We start from the raw sequence: 23,162 nt of genomic DNA, 5'->3' as shown, positions 1-23,162 counted from the left end.
GCAATCTTTTAGTTAAGAATGGTCAAGTGGAACTTGAACTCCCTGTATTCACATTGCCATATGAGTTACAGTGGGTACAGGCAGAAGATGTTACTCAAACTGTCTGCTTCAGGGGATTCCATTTTTCCCTACGCTAAAAGGACACAAAGCGGTGCTGGGCAACAATGAGCCTGTGTCCTAATGTTTGAGCAATGCATCTTCTCTGCATGACATTTCCCAAGTTCTTCCCAAGTTCTTTTCAAAATCCATTTGCACACACAGCAAATCACTTTCCTGCTGAGGTCAGTTCTTCAAGGAGAGGGACAGGAGTCAAAGGACTTTTTCAAGGAAACACAGAGGATCTTCACTGATACAGACAGGCTGTATTTGTTGTGCTTATTCAGTCCCAGTATAGACAAAAACCCTCCGTAAGGATAGGATTTGCCTGTTTTGCCAGACTAAGGAGTGTAAATTCCTTCTCAGCAAGGACAATCAGATTAATCTAAGATGCATTGCCAGAAAGAGATGCTGTAGGAATCCCTTAGCATGGAGCAGAAATCCATTTTATACTTTTCTGCTTTTTTCCCCAATCTGAGGGCAGTAAATCCCAGTGGAGTCAAAAAAAAAAAAAAGCCTTCCTATCACTTCATTGAGCACTGGGCCTGTAAAAGGCCAGTTCTGCTAGATGCTGAGTTGAAGGAGCTCAGTGCCTTCTAAGACAAGCTCTTCCATGGTCCTTCAAAAATGCACTTAAAAATGCAGGTTCTATTACTGCAAAACTGTGGACTATATTTTCATTTCCACTTGCAATAGATTCAATCCATGAAACTTTAACTGCCAAGGACTAAATGACTCTTGGGGAATGATTGCACAGGTATTTAATGCTCTTTTAGACACCCAAGTTACCCTTCCTGGCCTTGTGGCGGACTGATGAATGAATTTTTTGCCTTAAACATTTCTTGGTGCATGGAGTGCAGGCAGGCCACAACCCCGAACAAGCCATCTGTCCCTGGCGGAAACAGGACTGGGCTGCTGCGACCCCCGAGATGGTCTCCCTGCGACCACCTGGGACACACTGAGCCTGCACTGAACAAGACCACAATCGGGCAGAGACTTTGGGATCTGGACTGTAAATTATTGTCCGTTTTTAGCACAACTTCTATAAAACCTGCTTGGCATGAGTGGCTAAATTTGCTGAAGCCTTAGGCCGCACTCCCTAGTACAGTGAGAAAGGGCCCAGAGCTGCTGCAGGCGGGAATGATAAGGGCGTTACCAGCAATTTGCATTCCTGTGCACTGCTGAAACAGTGCTAATTGCTGGAGTTATCACCTTCTTTGTCAGGACCTTGAGAGCTAATGGCTGGACCTAAGAATGGAGACACACCTGTCAGCAGAAACGGCAACAGTAAACGGCCTACCTAGGGACAGTGATGAGACCCAATAAGGAGCAGGAGACCCCAGACCCAAATATTACTATTGGTCTGAACTACCACGTGAGGGGTGGGAAAACTTAATTTGAAAAAAGCTATAATTGCCGAGGGATTTCTTTGTTTGCCCCCCCCCTCGCTCCCTCTCTCGTCCCTCGCTCCTCGTCCCTCGCTCCTCGTCCCTCGCTCCTCGTCCCTCGTCGGAGGCACCCAGCTTGAGCTGTGATTCGAGCGGAGTCAGCGGAACATCATCGGCCTCGGAGTGGTGGTAGCTAGCTTCCTCTCTCCTTTTCCAACTTTTCTCTATCTTTTCCCCTTACCCTTGTTCCCTTTTTCCCTTCGCCTCCCCCTCCCACACACCTTTTCTCCCCACTTCGTGGAAAATAAAGGTAAAAGGTTGTACGATATTTGACCAGTTTTAGCGTCTTAATCTCGTCCTTGGGATCGTAACGAAACCCTCCCGATATTGGATCGGGACAGGCCTCCTGCTCTTTCTCCAAAAGGACATGGATCTCTATCTGTGTTATATCTGCCAGCCTCATGTAGGCTACTCTGCAAGGTCTAAAATGATGCTAGACACCTATTTTTAGGCAACCAGATCCTGTCCACCAATGGCTAGATTTTGATTCCTCTGGGATAATCACAAGTGTAACTAAACAATAGGCCTGAATTGTAATTGCTTTATACCTTGATTTAGGTGATTTATATCACTCTGAAAAAAGAGAAAATTATGTAGCAAGTGCTCTGAATCTGATATGATATTGCTTTGCCCCTATTTTGCATAGGGATCAAAGGCAACACAAAAGCCAGGCCTCAGACCTCAGACTGATACTACTGCTTTTTCTTGGGATGTTAAAATGCTCCTGAGCTTTGGGGGGGGCGGATGGGATACATGCTATTTTCACTTTGCAATCTGTGTTTTGAAGTCATGAATCAAGGACTCATTTTTGTAGCATGCTACAGGATGACTTGACTTCGCTGACCTGTGACTTTATACAATATTTATTTTAATTGTTTTTGCATCTTTTCCAGAAGGTTTTGTTTCTCCATTATGTAACTTCAAGTTATCTGGGTTGGCACCACAAAGGATGGTAACTGTAGCAGACTGGATGGGTGTGGTGAGCATCAGTGTGCTGTCAAGATGCTCTAGTCCCCAGAGTGGTCATTGGCATTGAATGCAGAGAGGGACCTCCTCACTTGGCCCAAAGCACAAAATACACACACAAAGTCTGCAGTAAGCACTAAGACTCTTTGACCTCTTTACCTAAGACTATACCCATTTCTTTCAAACAGAGTACCATTTGCAAGCTGAATGGCATTAAATATTGAGCCTGTCTGTGTACATACAAAATATATTTGCATCCAAAGCAGGAAAATAAAGGTGATACATAAAATAAATCAATTATTCTTCCTGTTTTAGCTGGAAAAAATATTACTGTTTCTTTTCTCCTTACCTAGAATTTCAAAAGTAAAGGGAAATGCCGGTTATTTGCAAAGGGCTAATTATAGGAGATGCTGTATTTCCCTCCTGCTATGTGCAGTTGAACCACTACTACCTAGAACACTTTCTAAGAGACAATATTTTAATTAGGCTTGTAGCTACATTTTCAAAGATCTTGCATCTCCATGTCTTTATTAAAATTCTGTTTATCAAAGGGAGCCCTGTCTATTGGTTAAAGCATACCATTACAAAAAACTGGCTCTATTCCCACTTCTGCCACTGACTTGTTATTTACCTTTGGGAAGAAATTTTTGTGCTGTGGTTCTCTGCTGCTTATTAGGGCTACAAATGCCCTAATATATGAATGATTATGAAATCAATAATTGAAATTCATAAAATAATTGAAAAAGTATTCTAAGCTTGCAAAATATTTATTACTAATTGCTATGACTAGAGACATGCATGCACTATATCAAATAATACATAAAGAAATATATACTTGGTTTATGGCCACTCGTCAAGAAAGCTGTTAAACCCACTTACAGAACACAATAAGCAACTCTATTACACTGACAGTCTTATGAACAACCAACCATATTTCTGGCAAAGCATCAGACTTGGGACAAATACATATGTGGCTAGTTATCCAAGGAGTCAGTTGTATCTGTGGAGACAGCACAAGGTTTTCCTTGGGCTTCTGCATCATCTCTTTAAAGATGCTCCACAAGTTTGGGAGGGTCATTTCCTCTTCTGCAAAAAACAAAGACATGAAGAGCAAACCACATCTGTTCATAATGTTCATAAAATAAAGCCTAAAGTCAATATAATAGAATAGTTAATTTACAGCCTTTTTATTTCACATAAACACTCAGTAAACTACCAGCCAGGGAAGCACCAAGTATTAGGTGAAAGGGGTTATCTAGTGATCAGAACAAAGAGATATGCAAACTCTGCAGTAAAAATCTTTTCACCTGCTGGTTTTCTTCCTAGGTAAAGTGGAAGCAGCACTGGACCTGATACTGATCAATTCATTCCCTCTGGTGGGCAACTCAGAGACCTCACTTATCTGTATTGCTTCCAAATGGCATTCCAGTGAGCCTATCACAATAGACAGAGATCAGGCAGATGTGACAAACCAACACCGAGAGCTGCTGGAAGTTAATGAAGACTCGAAGAGAACAACCGCCAAAAAAGTGGTGTGGAAAAGGGAACAGGCTAGTGAAACTATTGGAGTGTACTACTGTGAAGGGAAAGTCAAGGATGAGGTGACAAGGATACATACAATGAAGATGCCACTAGGAGGTACTGTATGGAGGTCAAAGCTGAATTGTGCGTGTCGTTACTTGCAATCTGGCAGTTACCTTTGGTTAACAGAAGTGGGTACAGAATTGGCCCCAGAATGGGCAAGGCAGTTTGGATGCAATAAATGGACTTGGCTCAAATCCATGTTTTCTTTCTAAAGTGCAGAGATAATTAGTAATATTGATGGTTAGTCATTTTCTTACAGATGTTAGTCAGACATTTGTGGATATTCTGCCTATATCTGGTTACAGCCAGGAACACAAAAGGCAGGTATTAAAATAAGGTAAGAGCAGCTGTTCTGGAGGCATCAATGCCATGAAATAATAAATATGGTAACTCTCGTACTGTGCTTTTCATCTTCTAAGCCTTTTATAAACATGAATCCATTTCAAATCTTGACAGCTCAATGAGGTAGATAGCTAAATATTGCTATCCTCATTTTACAAATGGGATACTTGAGCCTGAAACTAAGTGCCTTGTCTAAGGCTCAGGAAAGCTCAGGCTCAGCAAAACTGGATCTGCACAATCAGTATCAGTAAGATTAAACAAATCCAGTACAATAGCAAAAAGAAACTCCAAAGTATTTTCTGTGAATCTAAGAAAACTGTCCACAAAAATCAACTAGGGATTTCACTACTGACTGCAATTTTAGGCAAAATGCACCCTGGTTGTAAGACAATGGACAGTAGGGGAAAAAAAATCCTATATCAGGCAGGGAGGTAGTGAGGTTAGAAGCTGGGAGTTCCTAGGAACTAGTGCTCTGGCCATTAAATCATCTCTTCCCATGCCAGAAATTTCATATACTTCTGTATCTCATTAGATGTGTTAAAGAATAGCGAACTGAAACTGTCTAGAGGAAGCCGCTTAGCACAACTTATATAAAACTTGCTTAGCATGAGTAGCTAAATTTGCTGAAGCCTTAGGCCGCACTTGGATAAAATAATGAACCTTTACCTAGTTCAGTAAGAAAAGGGCCTCAGAGCTGGTTCAAGCTGGGAAGATAAGGAAGCTACAAGCAGTCTGCGTTCCTGCGTCTCACACTCCAAAAGGGAGGATGTCAAGGCTTCGAAATAAGACCAGTGCAGGGCATTAGGACCTTGAGGGACAAAGCCTTCCCTCACTGCTGGGGCAGTGTTAATTGTTATGATTTAGAATCACCTCCTCCTCCTCGTCAGGACCTTGAGAGACAACAGTAAGACCCAACAAGAAACGAAGGTACAGCCGTCAGCAGAAACCGCAACGGTAAAGATAAGGGAGAAAAACAGCCGGCCTAGGAACAACGATGAGACCCAATAAGGAGCAGGAGACCCCAGACCTAAAAATTACTATTGGTCTGAACTACCGCGTGAGGGGTGGGAAACTTAAGTTGAAAAAGCTATAATTGCCCAGGGATTTCTTTGTTCGGGGTTCCTCTTCAGAGGCACCCAGCTCGAGCTGTAATTACGGCACGCGTGTCATTAAAATTTAATTATTTAATTTGCTTTGATTTGGCTCTGAACTTTTCTGCGGGAACCTAGTGTCAGGCCCTGTTATGGTGGCCGACAAGCCTAATTTCCATAACAGATGTCCAGACTGAGTTCCAAAGCAAAGAGATCACCATAAGCTCCAGAGAAGTGTAAGAAATTTTGGCTAATTTTCTGCAGTAAATCAAGCTTTCAGAAATTCCACTAATGTTTAGCAGAATTTATTATATTGCCAACATTTTATATCACAACAGTTAGCCTGCAAGGACACTTTTTAATCTGTCTCTCCATTTGTCTTTCTGAACTTTAATATGGGAAACCATTATTGTAGGTATCTCCTAAAATTATACAAAAAAACTTTAAAAAGATGTTTTATTTTGGTCTGAGCCATGGCTAGTGTGTGTTTGTTTATTTTAATATGGGAATGTTAAGGGAAAGGTGTCAGGACAATGCATTTTGCTTTGGCTTGTGTTTTTCTGACAGAATGTGCTCTTTGGAGGGTCAGGCAGATCGCCAAGAAAGCTCTGTATATAAGCCTAACTCTCCAGGTTTCAAGGGAGGTTGGAGTGAGGGAGGGAAGGCCTACCACTCACATAACAATCCATGGAAAAGTTTGAAAGAGGGGATAGCATCTTGAATTTGACCCTGCTTCCAATAGGAAGCCAATGAGCTGAGCCGATCCCTGGGACAGTTGTGGGACAACCTCCATGGGTAGCGATCTTCTGAATCAGTGGTAGCTTTTTACACTCTGTGTAAAAGGGGCTGTGGCCTGAGGAACGAAGAATTTAAAGTAATCAAACTTTGAGAGCTTACTGTATGGCAAAAGTTGTTCTAACCAGAAATAACACAACGTTCATTCATGCCAGCAGTAGGTGGATTTATGAGAGTCATTTTTGGGTCCTGAATCTGTTTCTCAGATCTTGTTTGCTAAAGCTTTGGCTGACATGATTTGAGCTCATATCTCATCAGAGAATGTGAAGAATCTAATAGTGCTGGGTGGGTGAGAAAGACAGAACTTCTCAAAGCTATTACAGGCCACAGAAAGAGGAAGAAGAGGCTAGTGAAGGACTGTGAGTTTTGGCAATGCTACTACAGCTGGAAAACAGGCCTTTTCCTCCTTTACTGTCTGAATAATTTTTAAAGGCAGAATACGTTTCTCAAAACCCAAAATTGGGCAAGAGTTGAAATGTGCACTGTTTCCTGTTGAAGACAGCAGAATGACCAGCACTTTTGAAATCTAGCCACTGTTTCAGTGCTTCAGGCTATGAAGCTACTGCAGTACTCACTGAGCATTAAGCATTTGATTAGTCCCACTGATTTTAATGGGATTTCTTATCTGCCTAATTATGTACTTATAGATATTATCAAATCCTCCCCAAAATGGATTAAAAATGGAAACTTCTGCTGTTCATTTTACAAGATCTTTGCCTGTATGATATGGAAAGATAAGAGATGTAGTTTCCTGTTTGAATCTATACATATGCTATTCTTAAAATAAGAAGCCTGTTCTCCTGTATCTTTTATATTTATGGCTTGGCATTTAATATTTGTGTGTGTGTGTGTATAAATATATATACATGGAGAGAGAGAGAGAGAGAATAGACTATACTATTTATATAGAAAGAGAATAGATTATACTATATATAGTGTTGTTACGTGTAGGGATTTTGCATGTGACTAGGAGCCACATGTACACTCAGAGAGAGTGCAAAAATGAAACTGATTTGGAGACATTAGTTCAAATGGTGCCTACACATTTGGGATCTCCAAGGTCGAGGGTAGCAAGCACGCAGGCTAAGGTCCAAATTCCCAATGAGCCACAACCAGAGATCACGATGTTCATAAATTCCAAGTCTTATTAACAGAAATAAAATACAGGAACATGAATGTACAAGCATACACATTTTGTTATAGGGTTTCCTAAAAGTAGTTACTGGTAAAGCAAGATTTCTACTATAAACAAAGAATCATATCTTTAGTCAGTTCTTTGTTAATTTAGCCACTCTCAATTTAAGCAATTAGAGGCTATATCCCCAGGAATTCCTCTGACAAAGGGGTCCCCCAGAATTTGGAAGATTAGCCAATTACAATTTAGAGGAAAGAAACTTACAGCAAAGATGACTGACTAAAGATAGGTGTCTCTGAGAGCATTAGGAAAAGAGAGAGTGTGTGTGAGAGAGAGAGTGTCACTTTCTCATGAATAAAGTGAAGAGAATTATACCTGTCCTTAAATTTTTTGGTGAGTGGAGTCAAGGTCCCTGGTGTCAGGTTTGGATCTCTCTCTTTTTCTTGTCTCTCTCCCTCGCTCACTCACTATGTGCAGACCCCATATTTATATGAAAAACTTACATTCGTTCTTGTGGAGTCTTTTTAGATATATGTGTGTTAACAAAAAGGGGCTCTTAGCTTAAAAGCTCTGTTTGGGGCAGTACCGGCAGAGAATAACAGATTGCTGTTCTTTCTGAGCTGAGTCTGGGGAGTAGTCAATGGCTGCTGCCAGAGGTTCCAGAGAGCTGTTACCTTGGAAATCGCACCCAGAGCAGGATCAGCAAGGGCTAACAGAAGCTCTTCCAGCTCTTTCGAGGTACTGGGAGTTGTCCACAGAAGGAGACCGTATTATCCTGCCTGAAAGGAGAATTGCACTATCATGCATTCCCATCCCATGTAGACCATAGGTTTTGCGATCCCTGAGCTGGCACCGGAGCGCGTCCAATTGATTCAGAGGCATTTGAGATTGACTGCTGACTCAAGCCCATTTACTCTTCTTTACTGCCAGCAGCTCCTGTCTGACTCACCCTTAGGCACGGCTAGGCAAACCTCACTGTTTAACCCTTGCAGCTTTGGATCTGACCCCCTGCTTCAGCCAGCATGGCTGTGAGTCAGTGGATTGCCTGGGCACAAGCTGGGGGGAGTTCTGTGTTACAGTGTATATATCTAGAACAGAATACTATATAGTCTATTCTATAGCTAGTCTAATATAGTCTATTCACTCGCTCTATACAATATATGCATATTTTAATATACATATATATATTTGAAGTGGAGGGTTACCCTCGCAGAAACTTGCTACAGTGGGAGAGAGTTACGGCACTTGTCCTGCAACTCATTATGTCTCTATAAAGAATTGGTGCATAGAAATTGTGAAATCATGGAATGCAAGTCACAATCTACAAATACTTTGGAGCTAAGTCCACCAAGGAGTGTGGGTTCCTTTCCACTGCAAAAATACTGTGAAGAAAAAATCTTGTGAATAAGCTTAAACAACACACAAAGAAAATAGAATGGGAAAATGAAAGTGAATTTCTCATTAAAGAAATTAATAGTAGCTCTCTAAATTTGGTCTAAACCCCACTGCGACTAAAACACTTAGAATTATCTGTAATTAACAATTCGTTTTGGGGAAAGCTGTTCAATTTTCTTTTCTTAAATAGATCATGATTTTAGCTGTGTGTTTGTTATTCATAAATAACTTTCAACTTACGAGTTGACAGCAAGCTGGAACTGCTCACAGATTTTGTTTTCCTGTTTCTTGTGAGAACTTATTTGATTGTTCCATATGAGAATTCTCTATTTATCTAGGTTACTATGCAAGTCCAGATACCAGTGACTAGACAATGTGACTGGTGCTCTGTCCATCCCTGGTTCTCTAAACATAAATGCATCTGCTTAACTTCACACAGTCTTGCTGAAATTAACTGAACTACACTTATACACAAAAACATAAAATGATATGCATATATGTAAGCTGAGAGAATAAATAAGCTCAGAGAATAAACACTAGAACTGTGGAGAGGACAGAAATTCCATTTTGAAAAGAATTTTGAGTTTTCAATATTTGTCTTATTTCCAGTTAGAAATGAAACCTTAAAATGTCAACATTCTCCAAGAAAGAAAATCCCAAGAAAAACATTGCTTTGGATTGACTGAAATGTCTTGATTTTTCCCCCCTCAAATTCTCCTCATTTCATATTGCATCATGTAACACAAATGTTTTACAATTTGAATAAAAACTTATTTTAAAATGGAAAAATTAAAATGTTCATTCCTCAAATATTTTAAGAATACCACTTTTTTTTCCCCTCAGATTTTTCCAAAATAACATTTTGGGGACACTAACACAATTTCAGCTTCATATAAACTTTGATGTAACATCGAAGCTGTTTTTTAACAGCTCTAACAAATATCTAAGAGAACAGAAAGTTAGTTCATATTTTTTATCTCTGCTTTCTGATCTTCCTTTTGTCAATTTCTGATCCTACTTCTACTCAATTTCTTCAAAAACAAATTTCAGCCATATACCTCAGTTTGGTTTCTATAACCATTGGTATGAACCAAAGTATACATGCTTGAAAGTTTTCTATAAATGAACCAAAAAAGAAGCATAAATGGAAGATTTTATGAATAAACTATCTCACGATTTCTACCAACTTGTATCTGTGTCCCTTAAATAAAATACCCCACATAAAATAAATGTGACCAGTAAAAAGGAGACCTCAGCAAATGAGGAACTGATTAAGAGCATGAATTACTCTTGAATGATTCCTTCCAGCTGAGGCCCAAGTGAGAGTTTCTGTCTGCCAGGTCCAGCTCACTTTGCTCATGAGAAGGTGGCAGCAGTGTGATGCTTCAGAGAGTTAAACAAAAAACAAGACAGAGAAGGAACTTACCCAGGAGGAACTCTATGGCTAAATATCCTCAAATATAGAAAGAGAAAAGGGACCAGTAGTATACAGTGCCCCAGTTCCTCTGATGTACTAAAAGAAAAAGTACAAAGATGTAACATTTTGACTCAGATCAAGATCTGAATAGTTTGAAAAATGAACATTCCCTAATTCTTAAAAGACTTTTTGTATTTTTTTTAAACCACATTGCATATCAGTAAGAGCATGGCATAAAAGCTCCAAGCTAAAAGTAGTCAGAAAACCCCTACTTGGTCTCACAAAAAAACTCAGAGCTTTTCCTTGGTATTTTCCAATTAAATGAATGGACACTATCCTAACTTTTCAAAATGATGTGTTGTAATTAAAATTTCCATTCATTGAGTACAAAAAATACCATTTTGTGAGATTTTTCTGTCCCTTCCCTTTCTGTTTAAAAAATATGTATCTAGGAATGAAGAAACTTGGGAAAGTATTTCACAGCCAGTTGGAGCTCCTAGTTAGGAAGTACTTACAGTTAGCCAGGTAAATATCTAATTTGTCTTAATTCCATGTCCCAGGTTCTAGTTGTATTCTTGCTCCAGGGTATAGGTGAGTCCTCTGTCCCTGCCAAAACACAGAGATGAGGTTGCTGGTGCTATAAGAGTCAGCGCATGCTAGCAAGAAATTCATACGTAAAAAGCTATGATAGGGGACTGTGCTTTAAACCATTCTCAGCTTTCAGCCCAGGGATCACCCAGAGATAAGAACTGTTGATTCCATGCTTCTCTCCTGTTTTGATTTTAGCTTCATTCCATCCAGTGGCCTTAACTCTTACAGCAAATAAGGGAGAACATGTGAAAATTTCCTTCATCAGAATGGCAGCAAAAGAGGAAGATGCAGTGATCTACAAAAATGGTAATTAATCTCCCTTCCTCTCTTGCCCCTTCTCCTCTCCCTACTATCATTCTCTTAGCCAAATGCCCATGTAACTCCATTAAAGTCATTGCTGATAATGTACATGCTGAAATTAGAGAAGGCATGATTCCTTGTGTATTTAATGCTCCCAAAAGGAACCATCTAGATACTGAGCTTACCTATTTATTCGCTCCCCCTCCACAATCCCAAATTGCCTTTGTGCCTTTGCTTTCTTTCCTATTTTCCTTTTTTCTTTCCCTCCCCATCTCCTCATATCTTTGCTTTGCTGCCTTCAGATTCTTTTTTTGCTGTGCTGCTCTGAGGGCTTCTTCCCTGCATCCTCTTTTGCCTTTCTACTGCTTTTCAAGTGCATACCTTTGCTTTTCCAAATGGCTTTTAGAGGCACATTAACTTTTAGCCCCTTATCTTGTTTCAGTATCAATGTAACCAATGCTCAGATCTTGTTACACAGTGATCCAGAGGGGAGGGAGGAAGCTCGAATATTATTGCATTACTTAGTGCACATGTATGACTAACTACTGCAAACCTAGAATAACACAGATGAGCTCCTTCAGTGAAAAATAGAAAGGAGACAGAAATATGTCAAGTCTGGGAAGAAAAGAAAAAACACATTGTGCTCTTCCTGTTTTGTTCTGCTTGGTAAATCCCAGTGCTACTGAGATTAAAAAGGACCTATTCAGCATTTGTTATTTGACTCCAAGCAGCCACACGTGAATCCTTACAGAGAATTACCACTTACTTCATCAAAAGCCAAGAAATACTTAACATTCTTTATCAGTAGACTACAAGCAACACTCTTGTAAAGCAGTGCTTAACTAGAAGTTGTTTATCCCCTTTATCACAGAACCTCCTCAAGAACTAGCTTCCTTTCTACTTACACCATTCCAATTACCAAAAACTGTAGTATAGCTAAAGGATTGTCTGCAAATTCGTAACCAATAAATACATTTTCTGGGATGGATTGCTCAGTTCATCCCAGCTGTCTTCCCTCAGTAGCTGAGTCAAACTTCTCTCGCTGTAAAGTGTGAATGAGTTCTGTTAAGGGATGTTATGAGGGCCGCTGCCTCTGGTGGGCTCCAGGACCCAGGAATCCCTCCTGCCCGGCCGCTGGAGCCCAGCCCAGTGCGCCCGGAAACCCAGGGATCTCCCCGTCCCAGGCCAATGGACACAACAGCTGCTTTCCTGTTTGCAGGTTCAACCAGTAGCAAGGCTGAGTGTGTATCCCAAACACACACACACACACACACACACACGGACACGGACACGGACACAGACACGGCCAGCTACACAGACTGCCACAGACAAGGCGCTGCCTTCAACACCGCCCACCTACAACACCACCAGAACTCCCATAACACATAAGCACAGAGCGCCGAGTCCCCTTCCTCCTCTCCGGCCAGTAAGCATTGCCATTCACTAGCGAAAGCACACACGCCCTCACACTCTGGTTCACATGCACATTCGAGGATCCCTCCAATATCAGCACGGCCCCTCCGTCCGTCTGATATCCCTGCCCGGATCCTGGGCCCCATTACTCACTATACAGGTCTCCTACTCACCGGCTAGTCCAGCTTGATGCTCGCTAGCAAACTCGCACACTCGTCTCACAAGCACCCCACGCTTGTGGATCCCTCGTGTATCAGCACGGCCCCTCTGCCCATCTGAGATCCCTGCCTGTATCCTGGGCCTCCGACTCACCGGCAAGTCCAGCTTGAAGTTTGCTAGCGAACTACACACACGCACACCAGGTTAGGGGACAGTGCAAACACTCTGGTCCGCCCAGGCACACGGGCCCTACGACCCCTGGTCCCGCTCCGGTGGCTGACGCTGAGACCCTCTCTCGCCCCAGTTGCTGGCGCCACAGACACGGGGCTGCTGTCACCTGAGGTCTGACTCCAGTTGCTGGCCCCAAATTCACTCACTCTTGTCTCTCCAGCTGCTGGCCCTTAGACCTTGCAGCACTCGCACATGGGATAGCGAGTGAAATTACACGGAGAGATAGCTAAGAAGGGATTTAATAAGAAGATAGGAGAGAGTGCGGTGATCAGGCGCAGGGCTCGGTCAGGCAAGCGTACTGACCGGCCCCTGCTTACACGTGACTGATCCCTTTTATACCCCCTCCTCGCCATTCCCCTCTCCTTGTTCTTTCCTGATCCCCTTCCCCTAAACATTCCTTAATAAATCTTGCATAGTCCCGCAGCCCTCTCCTCAAACATCCAAAATCTTCATGTTCATCTTGTTTCCCCTTCTCATCAGGTACAAATCCAGGTTGGCTCTCTCCAAAGCTATGCCTGTAGTTTCTTAACGGCCCATCAGTTAGCGACATGAGAGTTTTGGTCTTTGTCATTGTCTCTGTTAGCCCTTGTGTCTCTATGTTTTGTTTATTGCTTTCCCTGTTGCTCATGACTCCCTTTGAACTGAAAAGTTCCTTGATATGATACCCTTAATGAAGCAGATGCTCTCACATTCCACTTACCATTGCAAATGTTCTTGTCAATTGTGCCTGTGTGCTCTTTTCTCAGGTTCTTTCATTCACTCTGTGCCCAGACACGAAGTGCCGGGTGAACTACAAGTGTCCTATTCCCAAGTTCAGCCACAGGATGCAGGGATTTACTCTGCCAGATACATAGGAGGAAACCTCTTTACTTCTGCTTATACAAGGCTGATTGTAAGACGTAAGTTTCCATTAATGTGTGCTGATAGTTAATTCTTTAAAGTTGTTGTATTGAATCTAAGATGAAACCTCTAATGTGCCCAAATAAGGGACAAAAATCTTTGTTGGCATAAAACACCATCAGTTTGCATCAGTAGAAAATTTTGCCCAAGCATCTCTGGTACAAGCTGATGCTGCTTTAAACAGCTGGGAGATTTAAAAAAAGAAATCAGATTTAGGGCCAATTCATCTTAACTGTGACCTAGAAGTGCAAAGAAATAGCATCTCGGTTTTTCAAACCTCACATAGGTTTGAACAAAGAACAAGGGACAAGGAATTCCCTGAATATCTGATGTGGAATGTAATCTGAACACAAAATAAGAATTTTCAAGTGTCTCCTTTCTCTACAATGGGCTGAATCCAAACCACATTTATCCTGAGGACATCATCTTTGGCTTTCAGTGTTTTCATTTCATAAACCACCCCAGTGTGTTCAAAATTGGTCTAGCTGTTCAAGCTCATCTCCGAGTGGATATGAAGAGCAAGTTTAAAATGCAGGTAGACATTTTCCATTTAGTTCTTTAGATGTCTTGCAACTCACGCTGTTGTGCCCATTTTCATCAGGTGTAAATAAAATCCTAGTAACCTGAATAGAAATGTAATCCTGATATGTGAAAATAAATAGCTCCTCAAAGCTCTTATATTATGCAACAAATGTTTTCCATAGTAAACCATATTTTATTTGCAAATATTCAAAAGATATTTCTGGGAGTTGCAAATGAATTAATGTGAGACCCAACGTTTGGATTTTGAGGCTATGTCTCTACTACTCAATAAAATGTTCCTAGATCTGTTCTCTGCCTCTGAGATGAGGTGGTACAGCAAAGGTTGTGTCCATAACCCCCCCCCCCCCACCCCCACAAGGCCTTGTCCATACTGCTTATTAGGAACAGTCCTTGGGAGAGTACTTGGGAGCATGCTAACAATAAACAGCATGGATGATCATATGCCACTGCTCAAACACATGTCCTAGTGCTGTTGGATTTGCTCTTATAGACATAGCCTGAGGTTTTCTAGCAAAGCTTCCTTCTAAGTAACCCCATCGGAGAGTTGCATTTTGGGAAGAGGAGAGTAAAAAGCTCTAAATGCCATGTTGATTCATGAAACGCATCCTGAAAACTGAAAATTTCGTTCCAAGTCTGGATTATTTCAGTTTTACTGAGGCTGCCTCAAGACTTTCTAATTTATCACCTTCACAATCACAGCATTACATTAGAAGAATTCATGAAAGTAGTATAAGGCCAACTTTTATCCAAGAGAAGACATGACAGGTGCCCTGCCCCCAACTTCTAGTGGAAGCCCCACCCCTACTGGTGGTCACACATCCCACTTGCCCTGGAAGTCCCTCCCCTCTTCTGGTCACCTGATCTGTTGTTTATTCCACCTCTTTTTGCCCCTGGGGGCCACCATTTTATAAAACGTCGCACCCCACGTGTTCACAGACTGCCCTGTGATTGGCTGGCACGACCAGCCACCCCCTCCCAGTTTACCCAGAAGTGTGTTAGAACAGGGAGGCCCCTCCTACCACATACGCAGGGGCCGCCATGTTGTTTCAGACACTGTTTTATGGCAGGGAGCCGCCGCTTTGTAAAAACATGATAGCCCACATGTTTTCATACTGCTCTGTGATTGGCTGACTGCTATTTTTTGAAACCATCATACCCCATGTGTTCTTAGGCAGCCCTGTGATTGGCTGGCAGGACATTCTTTAATAAGGGATAATGAAATGAGTAATTAAAGCAAAAATGTGAATAGAAAGAGGGAGAGAGAGAAGGAGAGGGAAGGGGAAGAAAGAGAAAGAGATACCACCCGTGGAGCCAGTGGCGTCCCGTTGGTCCTCTTCACCCTGGGTGTAAATTTTAGCGATGCGCGTGCAGTAACTACAACTCGAGCAGGGTCCGACCCTAGGTTCCCACTGGAAAGTTCGGAGCCAAATCAAGGCAAATTAAATAATTAAATTTTAATGACGCGCGTGCAGTAGTTACAGCTCGAGTTGGGTGCCTCCGAAGAGGGACCCCGAACAAAGAAATCCCTGGGCAATTACAGCTTTTCCAAATTAAGTTTCCCACCCCTCATGCGGTAGTTCAGACCAATAGTAATTTTTAGGTCTGGGGTCTCCTGCTCCTTATTGGGTCTCATCGTTGTTCCTAGGCAGGCTGCTTTTCTCCCTTATCGTTACTGTTGGGGTTTCTGCTGACAAGACGTGTTTTGATTCCTCAGATCCCGCCCTTGTCTCTCAGGGCCCTGACCAACAGGTGTTGTTCCAGCAATTAGCACTGCCCCAGCAGTGACAGTAGGTGTTATCTCCCAAGGTCCTGACGAAGGGGATATAATCCAGACCCCCCCCCTTAATTAACACTGTTTCAGCAGTGAGGGGAGGCTTTGTTTCCCAGGGTCCTGGCGCCCAAGCAGGCCTCACTTCAAAGCCTTGACATCCTCCCTCCCGGAGTGTGAAGCACAGGAATGCAGACTGCTTGTAACTCCCTTATCTTTCCAGCCTGCACCAGCTCTGGGGCCCTTTCTCACTGAACTAGGGAGTGCGGCCTAAGGCTTCAGCAAATTTAGCTACTCATGCTAAGCAAGCTTTATAGAAGTAGTGCTAAGCAGCAGTAATTTACAGTCCAGGTCCCAAAGTCTCTGCCCGATCGTGGTCTGGTTCGGCGCAGGCTCGGTGTGTCCTGGGTGGTCGCAGGAAGACCATTTTGGGGGTCGCAGCAGCTCGGTCCTGTTTCCGCCGGGAACAGATGGCTTGTTTGGGGTTATGGTTTGCTTGCACCTTATGTACCAAGAAATGTTTAAGGCAAAAGTTCACTCATCTGTCTGCCACACCACCCCGTGACTTAAACATTGATTGGTACGTCTCCTTCCTGAAGTCTTCATAGCCTTCGTCCACGGTGGTGATATGAGATAGAGAAAGATCAGAAGGAAGTATAGAAAAGGTAGAAGCACGCACGGTAGTTATGAACAATTTTTGACAAGTCGCGGGAAGAGTAAAAGGAACGATATGGGTTTGGGTAGGAAAAAAAAAGGTGCTTAACAGTGATTAAACAGAGGTCTTGCTCAATGCAGGCTCATTCTTTAACAACTTTAACAACATTTAACTTCACAGAACAAGCATCAAAACTGAGTTAACGAGGTAAGTGATTGTTACAACAGGTATAAAACAGCTGGCAAATGCGTGGTGGATGTCAATATGCAATTTCCTCCTTCAGGATAAACTGGGAATGGGTTTAAATGATAGGTACTGTGGTTGGCTGTGGCCAACAGATGGCACAGATTTTCTTTATGCCGTCGGGCGAGGTGGTAGGAACAAATTGCATATTTGACACAACATGTCAGATTAATTGAACAAAGCAAGGAATTATACAAGGTAAGAACATTAAAGCGGCAACCGCACATAACAAATAGAATATTAACTGTTTCACCCACGGTGCCCCCGGTAACCAGGACCACAAATCGCCACTCCAGCCATTCCAGGTTTGGACGGGGACGTGGGCTATTTTTCTGATATCTTTGGTTACCTGGAGAACTACTTCGCCTACATCATCTATTTCCAAACAATGGTTAGAAATATTTAATTTCCCACACACCCCTCCCTCTTCAGCTCACAGATAGTCTAAAACCATGCAGTGCTGAAGGGTTGCCGTGCGCATCTGTTGGGACTGCCGAGTTAAAAGATCTATTGCATCAGCGGTTTTGTTGGTAATAATTTCCAGAGCCGCTTGTAGTCTGATTATTCGGTTTACGTTATAAATGGGTTCTCTCGCCCCCGATATTGGTTCATTGGGGTTCCAGGTTGCAGGCCCATAATGTTGAATTATTCGTTCAGGAGGCCACTCATTGTTTCCCCATTTTTGCGTCCCCCCCAAATCTACCTTAATGGATCGCGTCTTACGGGCAACCCTTCTGTCTCCGAGGTTATCATATACCTTTATGTCTAACCGAGGTCCGCCTGTTTCTGGTAAAAGGGAAAAACAAAGGTCTGATAATCCCTATATAACAAATTCCCAACCATCCCGCGGGTAAAATTTTATATGCTGTGTCCGCAGATCCAATAATGCCCCTTCTTAGCTCCAATGCCCTGAGCAAATGGCCCATCTATCCCTGGTGGGAATTGAAAGTAAGTTGTGTCTCTGTCGCCCAGAGGGCTGACAAATGTGGTTGCCCCATCACCTATTCGGCCAGTACAATACCAAGCCCCAGAAGTGCCTTCCCATTTGCAGGTTCGCTTGTAAGGGGGATAATTGGGTCATTGGAGAGTTAAAGTTTCATTTTTGTTTGACCAGTATCCCTCAAATCCCCGATTGCGCCCCATTTCATCGAGCCACGTCCGTGAGTGGAGATTCCCATCTTTATCGAGCAGCTTACAAGTGAGTGTCCATCGACATTTACTTTCCCCCACTTTGATCCCTCCCTCCTGGGTACGATTTAAACAATATTGCTCCATGGCTGGAAATTGAATTGGCCAGGTCCCACTGTCGTCCCACGTGTCGTCCGCAGTTTCACTATAATTGCTTACGATCTGGTCTGGGGTGAGGGGTGTGGACGTCCACGGCCAGCTTGACAACCCTAGCGGTCCTCCGCAAACCCAGCAGTGGCTTAAATTGAAAGATGGCTTACTGCTTTCGCTAGCAACACGAACTCATTGTTCTCGAAGGGATTAAATGGGTTGGGGGAAGGTAGAGGGAGTGGTCGTTCGTCGCCCTCGTGGATGCATCCTTGAATCAGGATGGTCCAGAGCAGTAGGTGCATCTTGGTCAGACCACTGCCCTTGAAAACAGAAATAAGAACAAACTCGCTCCTCGGGTCAGGAGGAGGGGATAATCCATTTTGTGTGAATCTAGTGGGTTTTCCCACTAGCATCTTTTGCTCTCCAAGTATATTTATTATTCTATTAACCTCCCAGCCGTTTTGCTCCCAAAAAGGAAGCCATTCCGTGCAGCCTTTGAACACCGCATATGAGTCCATGTAGATGTGTACAGGGGAAGTAGCCTGGCTTTCATGTTGGAACATGCTCCACACTGCAACCAGCTCTCCCACCTGCGCACTGCCCTCTCCCTCTGTAATGATCTGCTCCTTAGTCCCCACTTGGAGCGCCACAGCCCGGTATCTCCAGGTTTTCCCTTTCCGCTTTGAGGAAGCATCTGTGAACCATGCATTTAGGATCTGATCGGAAAATGGGGGAGCTACTTGAATTACAGGGGGGAGTTGGGGGGTTTCTTTATTCAAGTCTGCCTCATCTTGTATATTTAATACTTTAGCGGCTCCTTCCGTTACAGAAAAAATTTCGCAATAATGCTCTATTTGTGTGTACCATTTTCTTAGGGAGGCTCTCTGAGCCACCCCGTCAGGGGGCGGGGTCCCTGCCAGGACTGCTTTGGTCACCTTAAACAGACCTCGGAGAACTATGGGTTGCTTTCGAATAGTTCGTTCAGCCTCCCTTAGAGCGAGGCTGACTACAAACAGCCCCTTCTCCCACGTGGTGTACCGCTTTTCAGCATCTTTGAAGCTGCGTGAATAAAACCCGATGGGCCGTGTAGGCCCCTCTGGCCCCTTCTGCCACAGGTGGATAGAGAACCCGGTCCGGGCAACCCCCCATTCGGTCTGGATAGGGTCGGTGGGGTGGATTGGCCCCAAAGCTTGGTAGGCGTTCGCCTCAAAAACCAGCAGCCGCAACGCCTCATCGTGGACCGAGGTCCACTCCCAGTGAGCCCTTTTCCGTAGTAAGTCGTATAATGGCCTGGCAACAATTGAAAAATCGGGAATGTGCTTCCTCCAGGATACGAGCAGCCCTAGAGCGTGTTGCAGGTCCTTTTTGGACTCCAGCATTTTAATTGAGTCCAACGAGGACGGGGTATCCGAGGGACTGCAGGTCATCCCCCTCCTCCACCAGATTCCCCAAAATTTTACTTCACTGGAGGGAGTTTGGATCTTTTCGGGCGGAATTGTCAGCCCTATCTGCTCTAGGTGAGCAATAATGTCGCGCTGCATTTTCTCAACGTCCTCTACCTGGCTCCCTCCCACGAGCACGTCGTCTATGTACTGATAAATTTTGACTCCCGCCTGTATGGGGACAGTTTCGAGCTCTTGTGCTAGCGCATGATGGGCTAGCGTAGGGGAGTGCTTGTACCCCTGAGGTAGTCGAGTGAATGTGTATTGCTGTCCCTCCCACGTGAAGGCAAAACGCTCTTGGTCCTCAGGCTGCAAAGGGACCATAAACAACATGCCTTTGACATCGATTGTTGCCATCACAGGGTGGGACTGTTCCTGGATAGTCGCTATTAAGTCAGCAATATTTGGCTCTAGTTTTTTGGTTGGGAGCCCATCCATCAAATCTCGGGGCATGCCTTTTTGCAGCCCCAATTGCCATAGTCCCTGCCGGGTCAGGGATCTTTCTCTTCTGGCTAAGTCTGGGCTCCTCCCAGAAAATGCCAGCGGCTTGTTTGCTGGCTCTGCCGCCCGCATGGCCCTAGTTTCCACTTTTTGGTAAGTCCGGCCGACTGGCCCGTATTTCCTCCCATAATTGATCAATTCCTGGGCTACCTCCCCCCAGGTCCACACCTTTTTCCCCAGCCACCGATGCTCAGTGGTTACCATCCCCTCCAGGGCAGCCGCGATTCTCTCCTCGCGGGGCACATCTTGGATTCTCCCCTGCAATTGAATCCCAATAGGTTTCAGGGAATCAGGAAGTCCCCATATTAGGGGCGTCATCCGCTCGGGATCTACCGGCAATAACATCGGAGAGCTCAGGTTCGGCTCGAGTTCCCGATCGTACATCATTTGCAGACAAGCTGCCTTTTGTACGCTTTCCAGCAATTGATCGATGGAACCTGTTATAGCTAGGGGATCCCCCCTTTCCAAAGGGTTCAGCCCCCCCCGCCCAACATGCGGCCCTCTGAGTCAGGGACCACAGGGCTCGGCGATCGCCGGTCGTCAGGAACATGCCCGGGCCCCAATATCCCTCTGCCTCCTTTTCCGATAGCAGGATTCCGTCCCCCCGTCCCCGACAGGGATACCCGCCACACATATTCAGTTTTGGATTCCCTAGCCGTTCTGGCAAAATCTTTTCGCAGCTTGGCCAATTCGGTAGCTGTGAAAGGGATTTCTTTGGTAACAACCTGGGGGCGGTTGTCGCTGTCGTCCTCGTATATATATTCCGTTTTGACTAGTGGGCACATATGGAGGGGGGGGGCCGTCTACGGCCTCCTTTAGTCTTTTTAGGTCCCTTTGGGGGTACATTTGGCGTACCCCTTTTCCCTTGGGCAGCACCTCACTTTTGGTGAGGGCGTCTGCCTCCCTCAGGAGCTGGTTTCTTAGCTCCTCTTTCAGTATCAGACCTTGGTGCTTCTCCTCCTCCAGCACACGCTTGATTTCCCCTAATTGTTCTTGCAGCGGCGTTAGCGCCGCTTGCAGCGCGGCAACCACAGCCTGCGCCTGACAAGGTGCCCGCTTCCTGTCCTCCACCGCAGCTGCTAGGCACGCTCCTAGCATGGCGCAAACAATAGCTTTCCCTTTTCCTCTCTTAACTTTAGCTTCTTTTTGCAAGACCGCTATTCGGTCCACTACACTTTGCAAGTGGAACCAATGGTCCCGTGCCCAGTCTCGTCCCGGGGGCGAGGGACGAGAACGGTGTGCTTCCAAAAGGTCATACAATTTCCCGATTTCCTCACAAAAATCGCCTGCCTTCTGGGCGGCCATATCCTACAAAGGGGATTTTGTCCCGGGAGGACCAAACCTTAAAGGAGTCTGTTTCCCCTATACGCTCCCAGGAGGCCAAACCGTAAACTACTACAAAAAATGTCCTACAAAGGGGATATCGTCCTGAGGGGGTCACACCTTAAAATCCAAGTTTCCCCTATACACCCTCAGGAGGCCAAACCGTAAACTAGTATACTAAAGATCTCAGCATTCACTCCTTCCTCACGCTTCTTTCATCTCCGGCCGCTTCCCTCGCGGGAGAGCGGAACCGCGGATCGGAACTCCGCACTCGCTTCGTACTTGTTCGTACGTCTCGTTCACACACACAATCACTCAGCACACCATAAGGTTGTACGACACTCTCGTCTCAAGGGATCCTGTCCGTGATGCCAATTAGATGTCCCGATCCAATATTGTGAGGGTTTCGTTACGATCCCAAGGACGAGATTAAGATGCTAAAACCGGTCAAATATCGTACAACCTTTTAACTTTATTTTCCACGAAGTGGGGTGGGGAAAGGCGAAGGGGAGGAGAGAGAAAGAGAGGGGGGGGGAGAGAGAGAAGGAGAGAGAGAGGGGGAGAGAGAGAAAGAGATATCACCACCCATGGATCCAGCGGCATCCCGTTGGTCCTCTTCACCCTGGGTGTAAATTTTAGCGATGCGCGTGCAGTAACTACAACTCGAGCAGGGTCCGACCCTAGGTTCCCACTGGAAAGTTCGGAGCCAAATCAAGGCAAATTAAATAATTAAATTTTAATGACGCGCGTGCAGTAGTTACAGCTCGAGTTGGGTGCCTCCGAAGAGGGACCCCGAACAAAGAAATCCCATGGCTGTGGGGGAGCTTATAGCTACCTGTAAGACCATTGTGGGGTGCAGGCTGCTGCTATGTGTGTTTCCTTATCCTTAGGTCGATGATGACCTTATAGAATGCTTTAAAAATTTCCAGCTGACTGACTGAGGGGGGAGAAGACAAATGTGTACTGTGAACTGTTTGCCTTCCTGCCTGGGCATGCAGCAAAGAAAGGGGAGAGAGCATAGAAGAGACAACAGCATTCAAGGGAAAAAGGAAAAAGGCTGGAGAAGCCTGACTGGCGACCAACACCCCTCATACCCTGTTAATAAAGTGTCTCTGTGCATCAGTTAAATTGATTGTCTGGTGTTTCATTTCTTACATGTGTGTAGTAGCAGCGTGTTGGTAGACATGTCTGCACCACTGCTTCTTGTTTAAAAGACATGTACTCAGCTCCTAGGGAGGTGGGAAGCTTTGGGGGGTATAAAATCTCCTTTTTTAAGCTGCTAAAAGGTGAACTGCCAATCTGACTTGCAAACCAGGACGCTTACAGCTTACACAAGGCAGCAAGAAACCGCTTTAAAAGGAACAAGGTGATTGTGGCAGAGGTGGACACTCAATGGCAGGCAGACTTGGTGGATATGCAGCAGTTTTCCAAATACAACGATGGTATGAAGCACATCTTAACAGTGATAGACATTATCCAAGCATGCCTGGGCCTTTGGCCTATAAGGCAAAATGGGTTCTGAAATAACCAGGGCTTTTAAAACCAT

At 44.4% G+C, this 23,162-nt stretch overlaps 1 protein-coding gene and 1 long non-coding RNA gene across 6 annotated transcripts in view; one reads left to right on the top strand and one right to left on the bottom strand.

The window, feature by feature from the left end:
- The window catches only part of LOC135324192 (angiopoietin-1 receptor-like), a 34,803-nt gene extending 12,059 nt beyond the window's left edge, over positions 1 to 22,744 (top strand). Inside the window, exons 2-6 of one of the 4 annotated variants that reach the window (XM_064499929.1) lie at positions 3,837 to 4,148; positions 11,056 to 11,166; positions 13,710 to 13,862; positions 18,187 to 18,270; positions 22,546 to 22,744. In XM_064499929.1, the coding sequence (XP_064355999.1) occupies positions 3,837 to 4,148; positions 11,056 to 11,166; positions 13,710 to 13,862; positions 18,187 to 18,236 (626 nt within the window). In that variant the 3' untranslated portion in view covers positions 18,237 to 18,270; positions 22,546 to 22,744. Of the gene's footprint in view, positions 1 to 3,836; positions 4,149 to 11,055; positions 11,167 to 13,709; positions 14,695 to 18,186; positions 18,271 to 22,506 lie in introns of those variants that run through there. The other 3 variants (XM_064499932.1, XM_064499931.1, XM_064499930.1) reach the window with 3 other exon arrangements.
- On the bottom strand, positions 3,259 to 11,464 carry LOC135324193 (uncharacterized). 2 transcript variants are annotated; one of them, XR_010385551.1, is made up of 4 exons: positions 11,346 to 11,464; positions 10,785 to 10,875; positions 8,132 to 8,236; positions 3,259 to 3,596 (listed from the first exon to the last, which is right to left on the bottom strand). It is a non-coding gene; the product is annotated as an uncharacterized LOC135324193 (long non-coding RNA). The 2 variants fall into 2 exon arrangements; XR_010385550.1 differs by lacking the exon at positions 3,259 to 3,596 and having other exon boundaries at positions 6,979 to 8,236.
- Positions 22,745 to 23,162: the final 418 nt, after the last annotated feature.

The sequence above is a fragment of the Dromaius novaehollandiae genome, chromosome W, assembly GCF_036370855.1.
Source record: "Dromaius novaehollandiae isolate bDroNov1 chromosome W, bDroNov1.hap1, whole genome shotgun sequence".
Classification (NCBI taxonomy): Eukaryota; Metazoa; Chordata; class Aves; order Casuariiformes; family Dromaiidae; genus Dromaius; species Dromaius novaehollandiae.
The sequence above is the reverse complement of the archived record's forward strand: the minus strand, read 5'-3'. Positions and strand labels throughout refer to the sequence as shown.